This window comes from Rhamphochromis sp. 'chilingali', assembly GCF_963969265.1.
Source record: "Rhamphochromis sp. 'chilingali' genome assembly, chromosome: 15".
NCBI classification, from domain to species: domain Eukaryota; kingdom Metazoa; phylum Chordata; class Actinopteri; order Cichliformes; family Cichlidae; genus Rhamphochromis; species Rhamphochromis sp. 'chilingali'.
Window position 1 is genome coordinate 10,887,706 of NC_137942.1, and position 21,409 is coordinate 10,909,114.

The window sequence follows — 21,409 nt, forward strand, 5'->3', positions numbered from 1 at the left end:
TATCTTCGTAATAGGCTATTGTTAGCATGTTGATTGATTATGTATTATTTTATGAATACCACTCTTTAAAAACTCAGCAGTTAATTTTTGACACATGGTAATTTATTCAGACTTTTCTACCACGAACAAAGCATTCATAAAGCCCTTTTTAGCTATGCAGAGAGTGTATAGGAAAACAGCATTTTTTCGCAGTAGATATAGAGAAGAAGATACAGGTTTTGTTTTGGTAATTTGAATTTGGTCTCTAGTATAGGCTGCGTCAGCTGAGAATATATCCAACACTGTAATGATGGATAAAGGGAATCAGTTTCATTTGGCTACGAAAAATGCCTGTGCCTCCAGGGGGCTTCACAGTCCAGACAAGCACCAGAAGGACCAATCATGTCATGTCCAGAAGTCAGCAGTGGAGTTTCTCTCCAAGATTATGAGTCAGAACAATATGCTTCACTATTCAGCATTTTTCTATGTTCCCAAGGGGAACAGCAGTAGTATTTAACCCTTGTATGGTGTTCGGGTCTGTGAGACCCGTGTTCAGTTTTTTTCAAAAGAAAAATTAAACAATTAATTATTTTTTCACGTGTAAATGTGTTGTGTCTTTCCACTCACTCCACTTGATTATAACTGATTTATTTATAACATTTTATATAAAAGAAAAACGAGAAGCACATTAATTCATAAATGTGATCTAACAAAGGTAAAGGGAAAAAATTAACCATGTTTGCTGTTCATATGTCTTGTAATTGGGATGAAGTAAACATCTGTTGAGTAATTTAACATAAAATTGTTTGATAGTGTTAATTTGGAAAGCCAAAACTCTAGCGGGTCCACCAGACCCATGAACACTGGCTGAGTAACAAAAATACGAACACCACACAAGGGTTAAGCATTTGGTGACTCAGCTGGTGGTGGTATCACTCTGGACTAATGCTTAGTACTAGACATGACTCATGGTAGATTCCTCATTCTCCATTAGCCTGCAGTCCTTGCAGTACTTTCCTTCAAATACATGTTGAGAGCTCTCAGCAGGGAAAGCTCCCATTTAAGCAGACACGTCTGATGCTGACAGTTTGTAATACACATAACTGTGGCAGGACAGATGTCTTGGAGCTCGTGCTTCAGCTTCCACTTGCTGTATGCGTCTTACTCAAAGCGTATGCAGAACAGAAACACGAACACCTGCTGAATATAAATAAATGCTGAATTTGGCAGATTGTTCTTTTTCAGTTCTACGCTTTAGGCAATGCGAGGCAAATTTTTATTTGTATTGTATATGTCGTACATAAAGGCAGTTAAAAGTGATTTGCACAATGCAATGAAACAACAGACCATATAAAAACAGCATAATAATAATAAAATGCAAATTAAAAGAATATAACCCTATTTAAATGCAAAGCACAAGAAAGTGAAATAAAATAACTCCACACCAGTTCAATAAAAGCGAGTGTAAATCAGAACTTATAGCATGAGTAAAAGTGTCATCATTACTTTAAAGCTGTGGCCTCAGTTGGAGCAAAGCTCAGAGTGAAACTTGCAGAATTTTAGCAGTGAGAAGCATAAAGGCTAAAAGACATTTCACCATGTTTAGTCTGAACTCTGTAAACCACAAGTTGACCAGTTCCTGCAGATCTAACACTATGATATGACCCTGAGTTAAAGTGCATATTCAGCTGAAAGCAAGTACTATGATCTAAGAATCTAAGTAATACTCTCATCTTGGGGTTTGTCAGTAGCAACAGCTTTGTCAACTGCATATGTTTAACGTCTCATGGTCTTATCGTGGAGGTCAGTAATTATCACTGCTTTACTGCAAGACAAAAAGCATGAATGGGCTTTTCTAAATGTAACAGTGTCCAACTTCAGCTATGATTTAAATGCCAGAATTATGATTTAGCTATGGTTTTCATCTGTCCAGTTAAAATTACATCATCAGTGATTCAGAGGAGGTCCTTTCAGATTCATAATTGGATAGACTATCTACACATCCCCACTTTAGTGTGATCCAAGCCATGTGGGCCCTGTTTTGGCTAGACAGAAACAATTTTCCAGCATATGTAGAAGTCTCCTGTGCGGCACCAAGAAGCAATAACATCAGGCTATTAAGACTCAATCAAAAATCAGGTGGTATGTCATTAAAAATTTTCTGAGAGCTGAGTCAGTGCTATAATGTGAGCTGAAAGCTGCCAGAGATGCCATTCGCAGAAAATGAATGGTTAGCTTTGAAAGTATTTTCTCAGTAACGTCAAAAAGAGTTTGCTTTTTGTTTTGTTTTTTAGAAAGGCTACTTGGAATTGACTCATCCTTGTTTCTGTTTTCATTTGGAGCCTGACAGTTGTAGTTTTCGGGAAGAAAAATAAGGAGCCATGTTTACTATATGCAACAAAATCTACCGCCAAGTGGGATTTGTTTCTTTTTTTTTAAAGTATCAACTAGCATGTTTCCATTAAAGATACTGGACAGAGTCAAGTGCCAAGTTGTAGAGACTGTTTCTCTTTGTAGATGTCATAGCCAATCTGAAGTTTACGTCCCTGTGACTTTACACATTGTCTCTTCTGATCTCTTATAGCATATCCCCATTGTGTTTGCAGTTAACAGCTCTATACTTAAGAGGTGCCATTTTGAAAGCCCTAAGAGTTTTTATAAATTCAAAATAAGATTGGACTTTGTGTTTAATGATTCTGAAAAAGCTTTAATGAGTAAAGCTCTGGTATGATCATTTATGCATTTGTGTTTTGACAGTTTTAAGAGTAACGGCAAATAACAGGCAGTCATGCACCAAAGAGAAAGCAAATGTGTGGAAACAAAGAGGCATGAGTGTTTTGGAAGGAAAGCCCCTGTGACCATGAGCGTGAGCCCTGAGACTGGTATCAATGAAATTCTCCATATGAATTTCAAAAGCAACCCCTTAAAATAAAAGCATTACAAGTACATATCACTGATAGTGTTGTGGAATAGTAAAAAATGAGTGAAAACCAGGTAACACGTAGACCCACTGATGGAGTCATCAGTCTATTTCAGGCTTTAATAAAAGAGCTTGTGGAAAATTGTTTATTAGATTCTGAATTATTCATTTAAAGTTTATAAAATTAAACAGTCAAAAATGTACAATAACTAAACAAAATGAAATACAGTATCCCTCAACCGTACACAAACTGTTAATACTCACTGTGATATATGCAAACCATTAACTCTTGACAAACATGAAGTTTTTGCCCATAAAATTCATTACTGTGTTAACATCACATATAAGAGGATAGCAGTGTGCTTTTATTATGAAAAGGTTGCAAATATATCTCTTAATAGAGGCAAGAAACACATTACTGGCTCCCCTTAATATATGGTTGCCATTGTAGCAAAGCGATGACTTGTAGTCAAATGGATTTCCACATAGTCCCCGTCAGCAAATCAGCATATCTGAGACTATGAAAAGGACTGCCAGTATGCTTGGCGTAGGCTCTGAAACTTTTTAATTAGGGACTCAAAATCTGGCCGTTCTGAAGGATCTGCACTCCAACACCGCTCCATTAATATCTTCACCTGTTCAAAAAACAAGTAATCATGAAAAAAACCTATACCATTCATAATGCCAAAACGTACTGAACTTGATTTATGGGCTTCTGAGCTTACCTCATGTGGGCTGTCCTTAGGGCAAGGCAATCGCAACCCTTGTTCCAACAGTTTTATCAGTATCACCACAGTCATCTGTCCTTGAGCTTCCTTCATCATTTCAAAGAACTTCTGCAAAAGATACATAAGAACAGATTGTGTAATTCACACAGAGATTGATCGATAAGGCCGGTTCAGTAAAGAAATACTTGAAAAAGAGGCCGGTGATGACATACATCTGGAGGGCTTTGGCGACGGTCACAGCGGGTCAGGATCTCATACAGTGTAACTCCAAAGGACCAAACATCAGAGGAGAAGGAAAATTTACTCTCTTTCAAGCACTCGATGGCATACCTACAAAATTTTTAAAAATGTAATTTAGAGGACAAAGTCACACAACAACACAATGAGTGACAAGTCTAAGTGCGTAAACTGACCAGAACACTGGACTGTCTCCATCCTCACGGACACGGTAGTAGATCTCACCCTCAGGGATGTACTTCGTCAGGCCAAAGTCTCCAATCTTTACCAGACTGTCATTTTCCACCAAGACATTACGGGCAGCCAGATCGCGATGGACGTATCGCTTTGAGTGCAAGTAATTCATCCCCTTAAAAGAAAATAACAGGAATAAAAAGATGGATGCCATTTTTATTTCAAAAACAGCTGCTATTTTAACCACGGTAAAAAGCAAAAAAAACGTGTCCCTACGGAGAGTAACTCCTTCATGCCTGTCAATCAGTCTGCAACAGCAATTCAGATAAAAACAGGTCAGAAAAGCTATTTTTACAGATCTGTGTGTGGTGATCACTGAAATCTTCTTCTAGCAATATTAAGGATTAAATTTATGGCTCTGAGCAAGCAATCTAATTATCTATTAAATATGCTGCCATTAAAATTGAGCATGTGCATTACTCCTGTGGTAAAGAATCATTAGATGAATATTTTCCATTAAACACCATCACCAGGTCTAAATGTCAGTTTATCCAATACTTTCATCTACAACCAGAAACCTGCAAAGCAAATTGCATTCCCCGCAGACTCAACTGTATCTTTGTTTGCTGACAACTTTGCATGCCATAACAGAGACCATTAATGTGATAACTATGCCTCCACACCCATCTACACCCTAGAACCGTCGCTGAAACATGTTAGATCAAAATAATTTCACAAAAGAGCCTCGCAGAGCCCTGTTCTTAATCTTCTGCAATATTTTACACTTTTTAAAAATCAAGCTTCCCATCAAGAGCCCTTAATCAAAACTAATATTACTTTATTATCAACAATAAATTCAATCAGAAATTGGCTATTTTTTCCAAGGCTGCTATGAAATTATGGTTCTGGGTGTTGAATGATTATTTCCTGGAGGACATTTCCCAGGTTACTGAGAGAAAACACAGCATAACATAATGCCAATGCAATCAAACTACTTATTTCAGACAGAATGAATTAATGACAAAACACACACACAAAAACAGAGTGCTGTAAAATGGAATTAAAGCTTAATGTGATGGATTATCTCCTTCAGGCTGTTACACTGTATGCTGCACAAAAGCAAACAGAAAAACAGAGACTCTCTTCAGAACAGAGAAGAATACAAGCTGACATCTCAGCAGTTTTCACACCAGAAAATATGAAAGTTTAGCTGAAGCTAGGAGCGGAAGTCACGACCACTCAAGTAAAAGCAGACCAGCTCAGATTCAAGGCCAAAAGGGTCTAGACATTTAAAAAAAAAAAAAAAAAACAGTAACAAGTGTAATAATAATAAAAAAAGTCATGTTAATTTATGAAAAAAGAAGTATGTACAGTAACTCATTCAAATGTTGGGCTGTACGGATAGACACATATGGTGTTTACAAGTAATACAGCGCTAGCACAAAATATTAAACCACCACAACTCACCTGACAGATCTGCTGAGCAAACATGAGACAATGAGACAGCGGAAGGTTACGTTTGGGGAGGTAGTCTTTCAGACTCCCCAGAGGAAGGTACTCCATTATTAGTTGGACGACTTGCCCTCCTGTCAATGGACAATGCAAAAGTGAATTTCTCTTCCTGACAAGAAAACCTGTTCTTATTCTGGTGCTTTGCTGTGCTGCTCAGCATGCTGTGTGTTAAAAGCTCAAAATATTGACATACAACACAAACAGTGGTGCACTTCAAATGGATTTCCAATATTTACAGAAGAACAGCAGGGACCAAAAATCAATTTGCTGAATGATCCACTGAGCACCGCAGGTTACAAGAGCTGTACTGCACACTCATTTACACATGCAGACTCTGTTGACATATGGCTCAAACAGATATTTAAGCAGACAGAAAGGAAAGCGAGGACTCACCCAGTTCTGTGCAACAGCCCTTGTATTTCACAATGTTGCTGTGATAAAGAGATTTCAGGATTTCAATCTCCTTCATCCAGCCGTCAGAAATTTTGTCGTTTTCTTGCTTCAAAGACTTCACAGCCACCTGCTCTCCCTTCCCGTCATTGGCTGGGTCATACAAGTACAGAGTCACCTTTCCAAAGTGACCCTATAAACAGAAGAATGAGGAGATGATTACTCCAGCTAATACAACGAAAAGCAAACTACTGCTGTGTGGTACTAACCTCTCCTAAGATCCGCACTTGCTTCAGGTAGCGTTTATGGAACACAGTGGGGTCTGTGTTAGCTGAAGCTTCACTGGAAGGCATAACAGACTGAATGACAAAACCTGGATGAAGAAACACACACTTGTTTATTGAATGAACTGCAACAGAGTTTTAAAAAAGGAGATAAAGTAATCGAGCAAACACTGACCTTTCCTCATGAGTTCTATGAGTTCTCTGTGCACCTTGCGGAATGACGGCCTCTCCTCAGGCTCATAGGTCAAACACATGTTGATGAACCTGGCCAACTCTGGGGAAGATGGTTCAGCTAAGTGGCCCTTTTGCTGATAAAAGCGCTCTTTCTGGTTGGGGTGGGGAGACTCAAGTGTTAAGATTACAATTCAGAAGAATAATATGTGATGTGATACTTTGGGTTGTTGAAAGAGGAGTAAAAGCCCGAGCTGTAGCACATGCCTACCTCGGACAATGTGTTGAAGTTGAAGGGAAGATCACCGTTGTTGTAGATCTCAAGCATCGTTACGCCAAAGCTCCACTGGTCAGCATGGCTGCCTATGTTTGAACCACTGTCAATGCACTCAGGGGCAATCCATGGGATACGTTCCAGGCGCTCTGCATGGCACAAAATAATAACACAAGTTAGTGTAGGATATTTATTCTGGCTTATCTGAAGGAGAACTCCTCCTAACTGAACTAAATAGATGGTGACAAACACAGAAGCATCTATAAAGTTGGTATTCAACATCAGCAAGTGCAAAACAAATAACGAAGAGTTTTGTTTTACTTTCGTGCAACTCTCATCTCGACTTTTTATTTTTGACACACTTGAACAACATATTTTAAACCAAACCTGCAAGACAGCAGGAAATGGTTCACGAGAAGAGATTAGAGATTTCCTGTTTCTAAATCTGATTGCAAAGTACATAAATTAGAACACTCTTGAAGCTGACCGTGTATAGAGACACATAACACATAAACTGAAGCGAGGTGGTGGTACGGACCTTCCCGTGAAAGAACACTCAGAGCAATTCCTGGGTCACTCAGCTTGATGAAAGGAGTAGTGTTAGGTTCTAGACCATTTTTCACCAAAAGGATGTTCTTGGCACAGACATTTCCATGAACCAACCCGTTGGTTTCCTAGAATAAGGAAAATAGCACCGTTGGTCAAGCAGAGTGTTCTTAAAAATAACACAAACTGTTACTGCTATTAGTCAATAGGCAAAAAAATTACTTGGAGCACTTATCTTACACTTTGCTGTGATATGACATTTACTTCACTTCCTGCCTGATAGCAGCATCTCAAAATCAAAACATGGCATGCAGTAAGAAAGAACTACTACTTGTTTCTTTTGTTCAATCATTTTACACATGGGTCTGCAGCAGCTTATTTCTTAGAGTAACACTGGATAAAAAACTTCACTGAAATCAATTAGATTTACTGAAATATAATCAGTGTCAAAAATAAGGATTAGAACGCACAAGATAGTCGAGGGCACTGGCAAGCTGTTTTGCAACAATGAATTTCCACCCAGCAGACACATTCTTTTCTCTGCGAAGGAAGACATCCAAAGGCCCGAAATCCACAAATTCCTCCACCATGATGTCTGCAAAGACAGGAACAAGTCTGAGAGGTTTGGTTCATGATATACGCATGAGCAAAACGTAAAAATAGAACATGGTTAGGGTGATTTTGCATATGCAACATGGTTTTCTTAGTACTAAAATCAGAAATTTGACTGTATACACTGATGTGTGTGATGGGGAAATAACAATGAGGAAGTGAGGATAAACAGTGCTACGTCTCTTACTTTCAGATCCTTTGACAGACACGCCATATACAAACACCAGGTGACGGTGGGATACCTGGCACATGAGACTTGCGGTTTCGAAAAACAACTAAGAGGAGTGAAAACGTAAACGTCAGAACAGACAAGATCATAACAACCGTTTACATTCAGCATAGTAAAGTGTCATTTTTTGAGTGAGTTTCAAACAGCTTACCAGAGCAATATCTTCATGGGTTTGGTCCAGAATCTTAAGAACGACTCGGTGGCCTCGGTGAGAGTTGTTGTTGAACTCGTCATTATCACTTTCCTCTCTTTCCTGCGTTAACAGCCGTCCTGAGTAGATGTTAGTTCTGGTGCCGCGACCCAAATGCTGCTCCTGCTCCAAAATAAAACACCCGTACAGTCAGCTACAGGACAGAGGACAACTAATCCTCTATGACTATGAAGGTGGCGAGTGGACATTGTCACCTGTTTGATATCTTTGTCCTTGATTTGGGGGAACATTAGACGGGTCTTGTAGGTTTGGGATAAGGGCTCGGCGTGAACATCGCATTCATTGTGTCTCCTCACCAGAAGGTTGGATAGCTCTGCACCACACACAGCAGAACAGACACAGTCAATTCTGATTAAAAACCTAAATATCACCTAAATTCCTAAACAGGGATACGAGTACCCCAATTAGTAAGTAGGAACATTAGCGCAACTATTACAGTTAATTTTAAAAACTGAGTAGAGGTGAACAAGGCTGAATTCAAAGGGGGCTTCAACAGGACTCTAGAGGCATAATATTGGATACATGAGCAAAACAAGGAACACAAACCTCCTGATTTTGGCGAACAGCATTTTTTGACAGTAAAGCTGTCCGAACCAGACTTGAGGACAAACGACTTGAGGCTATCGGTGAGCTCCTTCATGCTGGGGAACTGTCGTTCCAAGCCCTCCAGACAGAGCATTGAATCCTTTACGTGAACACGAAACTGCTTGTGGCTTCGCGTTACACCATCCTGTATGCACAAAACACAGGTGCAGGGAAAGTATCGGGTTTATTTTTCGACCATCATTACACTGCAACTACTTCCATATAAGAGGGTGGGTGTTGACTCACCTGATTCTTGATTAGAACAGCTAGGATGATGCAGTTATAGTCAACAACACTCCAACGAGCGAGGAATGTTCCCTCATCCTCTGCCTCCTTTTTCAGCTTAGACAGCACAAACTCATCACTGGAAAAACACACAGGAGTTATGACATAACACACCATGTTTCTTTATAGCCTTTTCTGTGTCTGAATGTGCATGTATATAAGGGTAGAAAACTCACTGCATAGGTCCATGCAGTAGATTTGCTTCACTCCACACTACCCTTGGGGGAGCCACTTCATGACAAAGATAGTGGTGGGCGTCTGCAGTCAGTCGGTAGTATCCATCTAGGAGGGAGACGAAGGAATGGGCCTCCTGGCTGGAGATCATCTGAACCTCCTACATACATATACAGAAACACCACTACCTTACAATCAGAGCTCCCACCTACTGACACATACAAATTCAAAACAGGATAAATTGCCCAAAGCAAAGTCAAAAACGAGAGGCTTTATAGTCAAACACATATAGAATCTAGGCAGAAATGTATAGTGTGTTGTCTATAAAAACATCCTCAAAAGACTGAGCAATTAGTTGAATGACTAAAAACACTTTATCCACTGGACTAATGCATTACAAAGACATTTACCAATTAAGTGAATGCATTGCAGCTTTTACATTAAAAAACAAACAAGTGGTCTCACCATACAGAGATTGTCTCGAGTGCTGATGCACACATTAGAATCAGTAATGGCTATGTGAGTTATTTCAGGGAACTCGCTGAAGAAGGTCCAGTCATTGGGTGTGTCTGCATCTGGTTGGCTGGAGTGCTGTTTTGGTTTTCTCATGTAGTTTATGTAGCCATTCCCCATGTAATTATTTGCCTGTGCCTGGGTAAAGAGATTGAACAAATTAAAAAAAAACCCCAAAAGGCCACTCAACCAACATATACAATATGCCAGCATCAGTGTCTATACAGACCCTTTGAGCAGACACCTTCCTCCACTGAATCCCTTCAGTACCGGACACCGATATTTCATGTGATATTGGGCCGCAGAAGTTGTCTTTTGAACCACACTGGGCGTGGGTGGTGCTGGAACACGAGCCACTTCGGTCATCTTCGTCCCTCAGATCCAGGCGGGTTACGGGGAAAGTCTCAGTGCCAAAACGCGGTGCCAAGTGCTCGAGTGTAGCGATGTACTTGTACATGATTTCCTCAGTGCACAGGTTGCCCCGATCCACTGTGTGCTGCTGGAAGGACCGCACAAAGTCTTTAAACACTCGCTGGATCCTGAGTTTAGTCAGGAAGTTGTCTCTGGAAATGTGTTTGGCGAAAGATCTTGGAACGCAGTCTAGAAAGCTGAAAAAAAAAGAGGTATAGTGATATTATCTGAACTTACTGATTAGATTGGATTAAAAAGACATTTGTTACAGTAGCAGAAAATAACATTAACAGTACAAGATATAAACATATTATAAGCCATTTAAGAATGAAAGCTTAAAACACTATTTGGAAGGAGGGATTGCGGTGTGATCAAGCCAAAGTATATACCTGACTTTTGAAGCTACATCTTGCAAAGTTGATTCCGTTTTAATTGCCTGGTATGAGAGGTGAAGCACAGCCATTCCCAAACTCTCATTTTTGAAGCGAGTCTGCTCCTCCTCTGTCTTGACGTATTCCATTTGTACCACTTCATTCACAAATTCATACTTAGCCTGATTTGGAAAAGATACTATATTATTGTCAAGACAGGAACATTATGAGTGTAAAAGCATGCCATTAAAAAAAAACCCCAAAACAACCTGGGAAAATAAATACTCCAGTGAAGTTGTGTCAAGTAAAGGGAAACCCCGTTTTGAACCAGATTTGGGAGGATAGCGGCACATCATGGGCTCGTTTTCATTCAGTCCATGCCAGTTCCGAAAGTAATACCTAAATACAAAAAGACTATATCAACATCCTCGCTGTATGTTATCTGTGTCACAAGTACAGTGTTAAACAAACACAGACTCACCTCATACAGTAGCGAAGTACAAGGCTCGGGTTTTCCTCTGCCTTAAATATGTGGTTTGGGCTGTACCAAAAGTGTCTTTCTGGGTTGTACAGCGCAAACAGTGAATGGCACAGAGCCGTTATCCCTGAGGAGGAAACACTGATGTTACACACTGTTGCCACTAGCAGGCTCAAATACCACATGAAAAGAGAAAACACTTTCATTTCTGGACTGTGCATTTGGTGGAGCCTTTTCCTCTTACCGATGGTCTCTGCTGCAGAGATACACAGCTGCTCCGCTGTGACCTCTCCTGTGGTGTGAGACAAATATTTCTTCCCATCTTTTGTCCAGAAAAGGTAGACATGGATGCCCTGATCCTTCGGAGGCTCACTCAGGCCTGAAAACGATCCTGAAGATCTGGACCTCCCTCCCATTACTGACACACACAGACAAACGGGAGTTTGACCACAGCTTTAAGAAAATCAGCTACATAAACGTGCTGTGGTATACATAAATACTAAACAAGAGTAAGTTTAAAGCTTCTTTAAAATAAAATGTATTGCTTTTATTATACATTTCTGTCTTTAAAAAAACAAAACAAACAAACCTCATAGCTTACCAAATAACAAAAAGAAAAGAAGAAAAATATGCTTTAACAAATATGACGTCAGAAAACCCGATCAATATGTCGATAGGCCTATCAGGGATTACACCTTATAACGTATTGTTTACATCACGTCAAGCTACTAACTATTCGAGGGCACCGATTAAACTATACGGAGACGCACAGTACAACAAAAGTTTGCTTTTCCCCCTCCTATCTGACGTTATATAAAAGCAAACTGACCGCGTTATCGCGAGGCCTAAATCAAGCCTCGTATGCACTTAACAGCGTACGCGACACCACAACAAGGAAATATATCAACAGCAAGTCGGAGCTGTAAACTTAGCAACCTGTGCGACAGTAAAATATCTTACCGTTTGACGAGCGTCTTCTAAAAGTTTCGCATTAAAAATAAAAAAACATAAAAAAGACACCTCAGCACGTCAATATGATTGACAGTTAAAGCTTCATAGTTCTGCGAGCGTATTTCCCCCACCGCCGCCTACACTCTCGGGTTCTCGCGAACTGTGAGCAACGACGGCAACGCGCTGCTTCCCGAAACCAAGACGCAGGGCCACTCCTTCCGTCGCTAGCGTGCGGGTGCGCATTAGCACGTACCTTTCAAAATAAAACGTTAAACTGTTCCGCTTAATGTAAATCAAAGACAAAGAAAGGAACAAACTAACAAAGTAGAGGAAAGACTCTTAATAGATATATGCTTGTAATAATATCTGTCCTATGATATTATTACAAGCATACATCTATTATCTTACTTCTCCTTCCGCACAGCCAAAAATGTAAAGTAATAAATCTTTCTCCCAGACTCATAGTCCATAGATTAAGTCAACATTGTATTTTCTACCTGATTTCATTTGGGGTTTTTTTTTGTTTTGTGTTTTTTAAGCAGGGGCGTTTACAGGATTTGTTTTTTTCATTAGGGTGTCCCACAATGCAGGGAATTTCCATCTTTCTCAGTTCATTACACCTTAAATAAGATATAGAAAACTGTGTGTGTTGAAAGTGGTACTGCAATAAAATAGTTATTATTAGCTATTGTTATTACACCCACACCAATGACCAGGAGCTTTGGGTAGTGACTTAAAGGATGACATCACGGGGCCAAAATGAGCTTACTCTGCAGGGTGTCTGGGCTCTATGTCAGAGGTAGGCCCAGTCATTCAGGAGGGACTCTGAGTAAAGCTGTTGCTCCTCCACACCGCAAGGGGCCAGGTGTTCTGGACCTGCAAAAATATTATCACTCTATACCGGGCTTCAGTTTTACAGATGTTAACCTAAAAATGATTCCTATAACAATATTAAACAAACTCTTGTGCCACTTTTATACCATTAAAACATCCAATAACAACTCTGCATACCTTTTGGTGGCATAACCTATGCCTAACCATGTCTCATTTTTCCAAGTGCAATATCCTAATTGTTGATTTATGTTCTCATTAGACACACTTTGTTGATATGTTTAAGTCACTTGTTTTGCATTTTAACATGGGAACAATGTATATTTTAAAGTTTAATGTTTTGGAAAATCTTTCCCTGGAAACCTGGGATGAATATTTCCTTCACTGGCATCTCTCTAAGACTGAATCAAAAACATCCAAATAAACAAATCAACTTGTGCTTGCTAAAAGTATTGGTTTAGACCTAATTAGTCAGCTCTCATGTTTTGAAGGTGAAAATCACACATCAGATCATTTAGGATGCAGGTGTCAAACTCCAGGCCTTAAGGATCGCTGTCCTGCTTGTTTTCCAGCTAACCTGCCCTTGTAGCTTCTTATTGGCAAAACACACCTGATCCAGGTAATAGCAGCAGGTAGGGCAGGGATATCTCAAAAACAAGCAGGATGCTGGCCTTCGAGGACTGAAGTTTGACACCCACGATTTAGGAACATCATAATGGCATGCCTAAACTTCTTGATGTGGCATTAAAGCTTTCTTTGAAAGCTTGAAATACAGCTCTACACAAGACCTCAAAACACAACTGAAATAAAAGTCTATTAACTGATTTATTAAGTGTTTTAAGTTGAAAAACACTGTGCAACTATCTACCCATGTGTCTTGCGCAAAGTAAACATCTGCCAAAATAATTAACTTCTTTGTGATGGCCCCCCAGTCCTCCTGTGGCCATTACATCTGCTGCTCATCTGCTCATCAGAGGGGATCGACCCAAGTACCATAGTATTCATGCCAATGCTGGTATTAGCATCAGATCAAAACATACTGAATTTATCCACTAACTTCAGTATTTTTTGTTTTTTTTTGGAAATAAAAAATATCCCTCCAACATACAGTATGAAATGTTTTATTTAAAGAACACATTTATAACAAGAAGCCGACATCTTAAATCACAGTGATTTAGTGGTCATTAAAATATGTTGAGAATTTGTGAACTGATGATGAGTCATCTAATAAGTCATAAGATATGACAAACTTCCCCCCACCATATAAGTTGCATTTATAAGTTAAAGGTTTCAGTATTGGTATTGTTATAGGAAACCCTGTATTTACTTGGTATTGGATACCAAAATTTGCTGTATTGCACAGCACTTGTCATCACTGCCTTGGTTTCCTGCGTCGGGCTGCTGGGCTGAGGTCGGCACAAACTGAACTCACACACAAACTGAAATCAGCAGATTGTGCAGGAAGGAAAAAGCAAGTTTGTTTGATGTTTTTTTCTTTCAAGAATGCTGGATTTTTATTTTTATTTTGTTTTTCATATGTGATTTTAGTAAATAGGCTATAGTCAACAGGATTTATGATGGGGTTGTATATAAAATAAAGAACTGACTCATTTTGCAGGTATCTTTATGGCTCTCTCTTATTGGACCTATATTATAATCAATTCAGCCCTTTTTGCCCACTTTAACTATCTTTATAGAACTGTTATACCTGTGACAATTTCTGCTGCCTTCTTGGGCCGATCCTTTAGAAAAAGATATTATTAATGCAACTGAGGCTTTTTATTTGGATAAATAAAGGATATGTAAAGGTCACTTTACCAAAAACTAATTGCAGATTCTACTTTTTGACTGATGTAATTACATCATTATATACACCTGATGTAGTTACACCAGATGTAAATCAATACAAGCCTTCCAAGATGTTTGACTTCTGTTTAATCAGTCCAAAAAATATGGAAAAAAACCTACAAAACATTTTTATCATAAACTTTGATCTTCGCTGAGACAAGAGAGGCCTGCACTTCTTTGTGGGAACTTCTTTGTGGGTTTGTGGGAATGACTATCACTGTTGTTCGCTGGAGTCCCAAAGCCTTATGGTTTTGTAACCCTTTCCAGATTGATATGTGTCAATGACTTCTTCTTATCTGTTCTCAAGTTTCTTCACATCGTGGTATGACGTGTTGCTGTTTGTCAGACAGGTTCTATATAAGGGAGCTCTCAATTCAACAGGTCAGGGAGTAATGAAACTCAGCCCCCCCCCAAAAATGCAGTTAATCACAATCAACTCATCATTTAACAAGAGCAGGCAATTTCGCTTTCACGGGGCCTAGTAGGTTTTTCCCTTAAAAAATGAAATCATTGTTTAAGAAATGCATTCTGTATTCATTCAAGTTATTTTTGCCCAAGCTTAAAATTAGCTTTCAATGAAAAATAAATATTTGTTGGGGTTAATAGTTTGCTCATATATCCATTGAGCAGTTTCATTTATTAATGTCCAAGACAGTCAAAAATGCCTTTTATAAGCCATTGCAATTAGTTTATTTGTAAAACAAGTTCTGACATCATGCAAAAGCCCAAGTACTAATCACCTTCAAAATGACAGCACAGAAAGTGAATGTAGATTCCAAACACGCCTAACTGGCACGCACTACTGTGCAAATTTCACTATTAGAACATATGATCTGTCAATTGCCCCCATAACGAAATGCTAAACCTGAGGAACTTTTAACTCCTTTTCGTCAGGCTGTAAATTAGTTACAGTATGTGCAGCCAGTGTGTCCTGAAATGAAAAGCTTTGTTTTTTAAAGTCGTGATTGTTGTAGTCATCGTCTTCATGTTTGTGACGTACTAAAAATGACAACAAAGTCATCAGGGTTAACACCACTACAGGTCTCATCTGCTTTTGATTCACATGTTTGCCCTCTCTGATCTCACCCATACATTCAAAACAACCACAAACGCTTTGTCTCAAGGAGTGAACGTTTAGATTAGTAAGTTTGTAGAAAATGCAATTTGGGAAAATAATACACTGGCTGCTCAAGCCAAAAATCTCAAAGAAAAATTGGAATTTGAAAAGTACAAAATCATCATGACCAACACAAACAAAGCAGCCAACGCATGTCTGCGCTACGAATAACTCAAAGAACAAAACTTCAGTGAGATCCAAACAAATAAGACACACACACAAGCGGCAGTTTCTTTTCCAGGCAGCAGTTGTTCACGTAATGTTGCTGTGGAGTTAGGTGAACACTAATCCCTTAAATGTCAGCTAAATATTTTTGAGAAGTTGTGTCATTGGTTGGCAAACTAAACATACACATAGTGAAGTTGAAATACAGTGGGGTAACATTTGCCAAAAAAATAAAAACAAATCACAATTCAGATGTGGTCATTCCTTTTTGGCTTCTTCCTTCTCGTGTTGGATCTCTTCGTAGGTGGGCTCGTCGTCTTTTTCGTCCCCTTTTTCTTCCCCGTCGTCTCCCTTGGCGTTGGGTACCCAGAGCCCAGAGTCTATGCACCTCTTCATGTGAGCCTTTGCCACCTAAATCATGTAGAACGAATCACATTTATGAACAGAGTAAAGCTAGGATGTTTTAAAAAAGATATACATACATTTTTACATTTAAACAGACTCCGATGAGAAAAACTATAATCTAATCAAATCAATTTATTTATATAGCACTTTTCACATTATAAAAAAAGTGCTTCACAGTAATAAACCTGCACGACAACACCAAACAACCTACCGTTGGATCCATTTTGCTAATAACCTCTTGCAGCATTTGGATGTCCTTCTCATCAAAGCATTTCTGCATCTCCTGCAATTACCAATGCAATCTGTGAAACACGCCATTCAAGAGAACGAAAACAAAGGAATGTGCTCAATTATGCTGAAAACTTACAGTTGGAAGTGACTCATACACTTCAACGGGATCGAGCCCTCCAGGTCCAATGCGCTTCTGTCGTTCCTCTTCCTCATATTCCTTCATAGCCTTTTCTATCCGGATCTTCGCCCTTCCCCGAACGCGCTCCTTGAATGACTCCAGTTCATCATTGAAAGCTTCCTGGTACTGCTGATCTGCTGTCTGATAAGGCACATGTATGCACACGTATGCACACAATTAGTACGAGGGTTTCCCCATGTCAGAGACCGTTTACGGAAACTGTGCACTGTACACTGAGGACTAAATTTAGTTCCTGTACAACAGGTCTAGATGCAAAAAAACAAAAACAAAAACAAAAAACCCCAAAATAAAACCACTCCACAATCCCCTGGTGCACCAGACCGAAATTATTATTATGAACTAAAAAAAACAGCAACGAAAAAAACGGTTTAGTTAAGTAAACCTGCATTTGCATACATCTGTCAAGCTTTCAAAACAGAAGGATTATAGGTTAGACTGTGTTTCTGAAAACAAGGGGGATAACGACAGATCGGGATTCAACATTGTGAACTCAGAGGAATCTGTCAAAGGTTAGGAACCGGTTCTCTACATTTGCAGAGTTCAGGTGATGATCAATGTTACTGTTCTCCACTTCTTTTAATACAAAAATTTAGACAGAAAGAATTTTTTTGACTGGATTTTTTAATACATCTTCGACAATAAGCAAATCCCAGAAAGCTGAATCTGTTCATCTGGATGCAACTTTGCCAGCGGAAGAAATGTTTCATCACTAATAGACAAATTAACCACTCAGATGACCGATGAAGCGTTTGTCCCACAGAAAACTTTGAATCAAGATGAACAGAATCAACCTAAATCCATCCCTCTGTAAAACTTTAGTGAACAGTGAATACCTAACCTAGGCAAAGATAAACTAAAGCTAGTCGTCTGAGAACTTGCATTTTTCTGCCAAGTCTTTTTGGATATGTGGTTGTGACCATTGCCAGGTAAATCTCCAGTAAAGTGTAACCAAACTTTTTAACCTTAACTTCTCTAAGCTCCTGCCATAAGAACAGGAGCTTGGCTTGCATGCCACTGCAAAGTGTGGAAGAAAGAGCTCTCTGCCTGACTTGCTAACAAACTCAGAAAGACAAATAAAACAGACGTGGTGAGGTAAAACGTTCACGGAAACATTTATGCAAATAGGAAACAGTTTTCTTAAATACCTTGGAACCAAACCATGCCAATGCCATCATCTTTAATAATTTAGCCTTGAGCTCAATTTAATACCAGGTCTCTGAACTCCACCCCATATTTAGGTCACTGAATAAGTTATAAGATCCAAATCCAAATTGCAATGCCTGTACTGATGCTCCCAAACCTTTACTCTGACATTTACTTTCCATACAATAATAATTAAAAAGACCAAAACTAATAGAAGCTAAACTAAAACTAGTTACCTTAATCTTTGCAAAAAACTGGCGAAAGCATCCACGGGGGTCAACTTTGAGGCTTTTGGCAAGCTCCAGAATGAACTGCATGACGATGGTCTGATGAGCCACTTGCTCCATCAATGCGTGTTTCTGCAGGAGGAAGAAGCGTTTTTACAGCTTAATATTTAGATGGAGTATGGTCACGTGCAGAAGGAATTCATGACAAACAAGCTCTGTTTGTATTACTTACCTCCTCAACTTCAAGGTCGATGCACATGATCACCAGGTAGTTGGCGGTCTCTTCGCATACCAGATGAGGATGGTCAGAGAGGTACTTCTGGCTGTCATCCCAACGTCGCAACATGCCTGCAGTAACGAGAGTAATGAAGAAGCATCTCTACTCTCACCAGTACCTTGTAACGAGAGTAAATACTGATGCATGCGAGTGCTTACCGAAATGTTTGATCTCTTTCTCATATTTCTCCACGAATGTTTTGTGCTTTTGCTCCTTCTCTTCTTCGGTCTCTTCAGTTTCAGGTTTGACATTAACAATACTCTATGAAAAGGACAGTGGAAGAATGGACTCGTTAACGACAATGTCTCTGAGTTCTACAGAAAGAATGTCATTGCATACAAGTTAGAGATGTCAATATTAATAAACCCATATCTGAAAATTGCAAGAAAAGACTTCAATGTGTTACAAAGTCAAAGAATGAGAGTAGATGTAGACTTCTACATTGAATCTATACTGTAGGTATGTCGTAACAACAACAGTTGTATTGGCCTGTTTAGTACTGTCAATTCCTCCTCTGCATTTCTGGCTACTTTTTTTTAATACTTGCTCAATCTATCAGCAACTGTTTCACGGTTTTATTTGTTTCCATCATGGCTAACTCTGCATATAAAACACTGAGACAGGACCAGGTAATTAACACTACGCACAAGCATGAATGCTGGCGAGAGTATTGGATCCTTGTGGAGGTTACTTTGTAGGATCTGCAAAGATTCAACACAGAACTCTAAATCAACTGTAAATGTTGAAACAGAAAAGTCGACTCTGTATGTGTGCCCTTTCCCTATTTCCTTCAGTCTAATGTCTTCTCTTAAGTAACTGGTGATACTTCCAGCTTTGAGCCAAGGATCAGTGCAGGTGATGGCAGCTGATGCCACATCTGAAGTACCATGTCCTTTCACACATTTTATTCTAAAGCAGGACAGATGGGCACAGTGGCATACGAGTTGAATGGATGATAAAGCAAGGTGAACAAGGTGTTGAACTTTTGAGGGGATCTAATGGCTCTGTTGTGGGGGACATGTGGTGATCATGTTTTCGGCCAATTTTTCCCTTGGATGTCAGGCTCAAACAAACAATTGCAGAAGTTAAAAGATGAAATATGGAGAAAAGACAACAGTTTTGTTAGCGTTTGTTTTCCTGAAAATACTTTAGAAAAAAAAGAGTGTAATAAATGATGTGCGATGTAAAACCTGTAGTGCTTTTTAAGCTCCACTTACTCTACCTCACCTTGCTGAACCCATCCTTGCTGAGCGTGTCTACATTCCACGGCATCTTCTTCTCCTCCCGTTGGTAGTCTCCCACCTTTCTCTCCCAATCCCGTTCCTCTTTTTTCATTTTCTTCTCCTCAGCCTGGACTTTGCTCAACTCTGCTTTGGCATCCTCTGATGTTGAAATGGTTAGCTCCTTGATTTTCTTCTGTGTGTCTGCCAGCTTGCGTCTGCACTCGGACAGTCCCTTGTTTAGTTCTTCACCTTTCTTCTGAAATTCCTCCATCCGCTCCACACGAGCCTGAGGTCAAAATATAAAATCTTTACTACTTGTTTTTTTCTTTTTTCCAAATGTGGATTTAGTTGCAAAAAGTTAAACATTCCTATATTCATGTTAAAAGTGAACACAGAACCAAAGTAAACACACGAGGTCAGCTAACAGTTCAGGTCAAATATGCATCACTTTTACTTCATGTGTAGCATCTTAATTGTAACCATGCGTGGCTTGTTGGTATACCTGGTGTCTCCATCTGAAGAGACTGGGTGTGTCGATGTTTGGATGGATGTCATCCTCATCGTCCGACACCTCAATGTGGTCCCACACGCTGTAATCTATCCTGGACATCCTGACACCAAGACCCCAAAGCTAACACCGTTAGCTTACAATAGGCTTCAGCTAAGTTCGCGAGCTATGAGAAGCTAACAAGTTTGATTGAAACAAGGACAGACCGCAAGATCGCCGCACAGCGCAGAAATACGTATTTGTTTCTTTAGAAGAGCTTCTTGCTGTATTAGATGTAGACAAACTCAGATGAACATCCCTGAAGACAGCGGGCTAGAGAGTGCTACAGAATTCTAGAAAGAATTGGAGCTACAGATTTCCGTTTGACGTCATCGCGTCATTGCGTCAACAGGACGACGCCGGAAACACAAGAGTGCTGTTCCTTTCCTTGTACTTCGACTAGATAAATAAAATAAAATAAAGTAAAAATAAAATAAATGACTCGCTGTAACTTCTCTTCAAAACATCATCTTTTTAAATTTGTCGGAACAAAAATGAAGTGTAAAGGTAAAGAATAATTATGTATTTGTTTAGTCTTAATATGTTATAATACCTAAAGTATAGAGACTTAAATAATTTAATTTAAAATGACTTCAATTAATGAAAAATAGGAACCCCACATCTTCTGATTGCCACAGGGAATCATCTGTCTCCATCTCATCCTATCCCTAACATCATCATCATCCATCTGCGTGTCCTTCTTCACTACATCTATTAAACTTCTATGTAGTCTTCCTCTTTCCTTCCTGCCCACTAGGTCCATCTTCAACATTACGTGTTCTCTATATCATTATTCCTCCTCTAATCATGCCCATCTATTTTCACCTTCATCTATTGTAGGCACTGCGATTCTGCACACCATCTTCACTCTTGAATATTGGTGCAGGTAAACAATTTGGGTAAAAAGTCCACTGCTCATCTCCAACAGGTATAGAGAAACCATCTATACTAGCCACTTTTCACTCTTCCTCACCACACCTGCCCTCACTTTCTCCTTCCGAATCCCTTGCACTTCCTGATTCACCAACTGTCCTCCTGTCCTTCATGCATCCTCCCTCACCCACTCATTTTTCACATTAATCAGCTCCTCAAAGTACTCCTTCCACCTTCCAAGCCCCCTTTACTTGTTAGTACATTTCTGTCTTTATCATTAATCACCCT

At 39.4% G+C, this 21,409-nt stretch overlaps 2 protein-coding genes across 2 annotated transcripts; both read right to left on the minus strand.

Annotated features, from left to right (window-relative positions):
* Positions 1 to 3,005: 3,005 nt before the first annotated feature.
* On the minus strand, positions 3,006 to 12,222 carry tyk2 (tyrosine kinase 2). Its single transcript, XM_080905722.1, has 24 exons — positions 12,045 to 12,222; positions 11,329 to 11,502; positions 11,088 to 11,211; positions 10,876 to 11,005; positions 10,625 to 10,788; positions 10,054 to 10,432; positions 9,777 to 9,962; positions 9,314 to 9,471; positions 9,099 to 9,216; positions 8,814 to 8,997; positions 8,462 to 8,580; positions 8,208 to 8,369; positions 8,015 to 8,102; positions 7,686 to 7,810; positions 7,208 to 7,343; positions 6,667 to 6,818; positions 6,400 to 6,550; positions 6,210 to 6,313; positions 5,944 to 6,133; positions 5,506 to 5,624; positions 4,041 to 4,213; positions 3,840 to 3,957; positions 3,625 to 3,735; positions 3,006 to 3,534 (listed from the first exon to the last, which is right to left on the minus strand). The coding sequence occupies exons 2-24, from the start codon at positions 11,498 to 11,500 to the stop codon at positions 3,418 to 3,420; spliced, it is 3,480 nt and encodes a 1,159-aa protein (XP_080761848.1). The 5' UTR covers positions 11,501 to 11,502; positions 12,045 to 12,222; the 3' UTR covers positions 3,006 to 3,417.
* Positions 12,223 to 14,784: 2,562 nt separating this feature from the next.
* LOC308411906 (hsp90 co-chaperone Cdc37-like) lies at positions 14,785 to 20,567 on the minus strand. Its single transcript, XM_080905957.1, has 8 exons — positions 20,204 to 20,567; positions 19,706 to 19,987; positions 18,637 to 18,739; positions 18,434 to 18,549; positions 18,211 to 18,333; positions 16,769 to 16,951; positions 16,613 to 16,684; positions 14,785 to 16,407 (listed from the first exon to the last, which is right to left on the minus strand). The coding sequence occupies exons 1-8, from the start codon at positions 20,309 to 20,311 to the stop codon at positions 16,255 to 16,257; spliced, it is 1,140 nt and encodes a 379-aa protein (XP_080762083.1). The 5' UTR covers positions 20,312 to 20,567; the 3' UTR covers positions 14,785 to 16,254.
* Between the last annotated feature and the right edge of the window lie 842 nt (positions 20,568 to 21,409).

Excerpts from the sequence above, each read along its gene's own strand:
- tyk2 (XM_080905722.1), bottom strand. The coding sequence starts at position 11,500 with ATGGGAGGGAGGTCCAGATCTTCAGGATCGTTTTCAGGCCTGAGTGAG. Across the intron at positions 7,811-8,014 it reads GTCTGTCAAAGGATCTGAAA|ACATCATGGTGGAGGAATTT; the intron begins GTAAGAGACGTA and ends CTGTCTTTGCAG. Across the intron at positions 6,134-6,209 it reads AAGTGCGGATCTTAGGAGAG|GGTCACTTTGGAAAGGTGAC; the intron begins GTTAGTACCACA and ends TTCTGTTTATAG.
- LOC308411906 (XM_080905957.1), bottom strand. The coding sequence starts at position 20,311 with ATGTCCAGGATAGATTACAGCGTGTGGGACCACATTGAGGTGTCGGAC. Across the intron at positions 19,988-20,203 it reads TCTTCAGATGGAGACACCAG|GCTCGTGTGGAGCGGATGGA; the intron begins GTATACCAACAA and ends TTTTGACCTCAG. Across the intron at positions 16,685-16,768 it reads TGTATGAGTCACTTCCAACT|GAGATGCAGAAATGCTTTGA; the intron begins GTAAGTTTTCAG and ends TGGTAATTGCAG.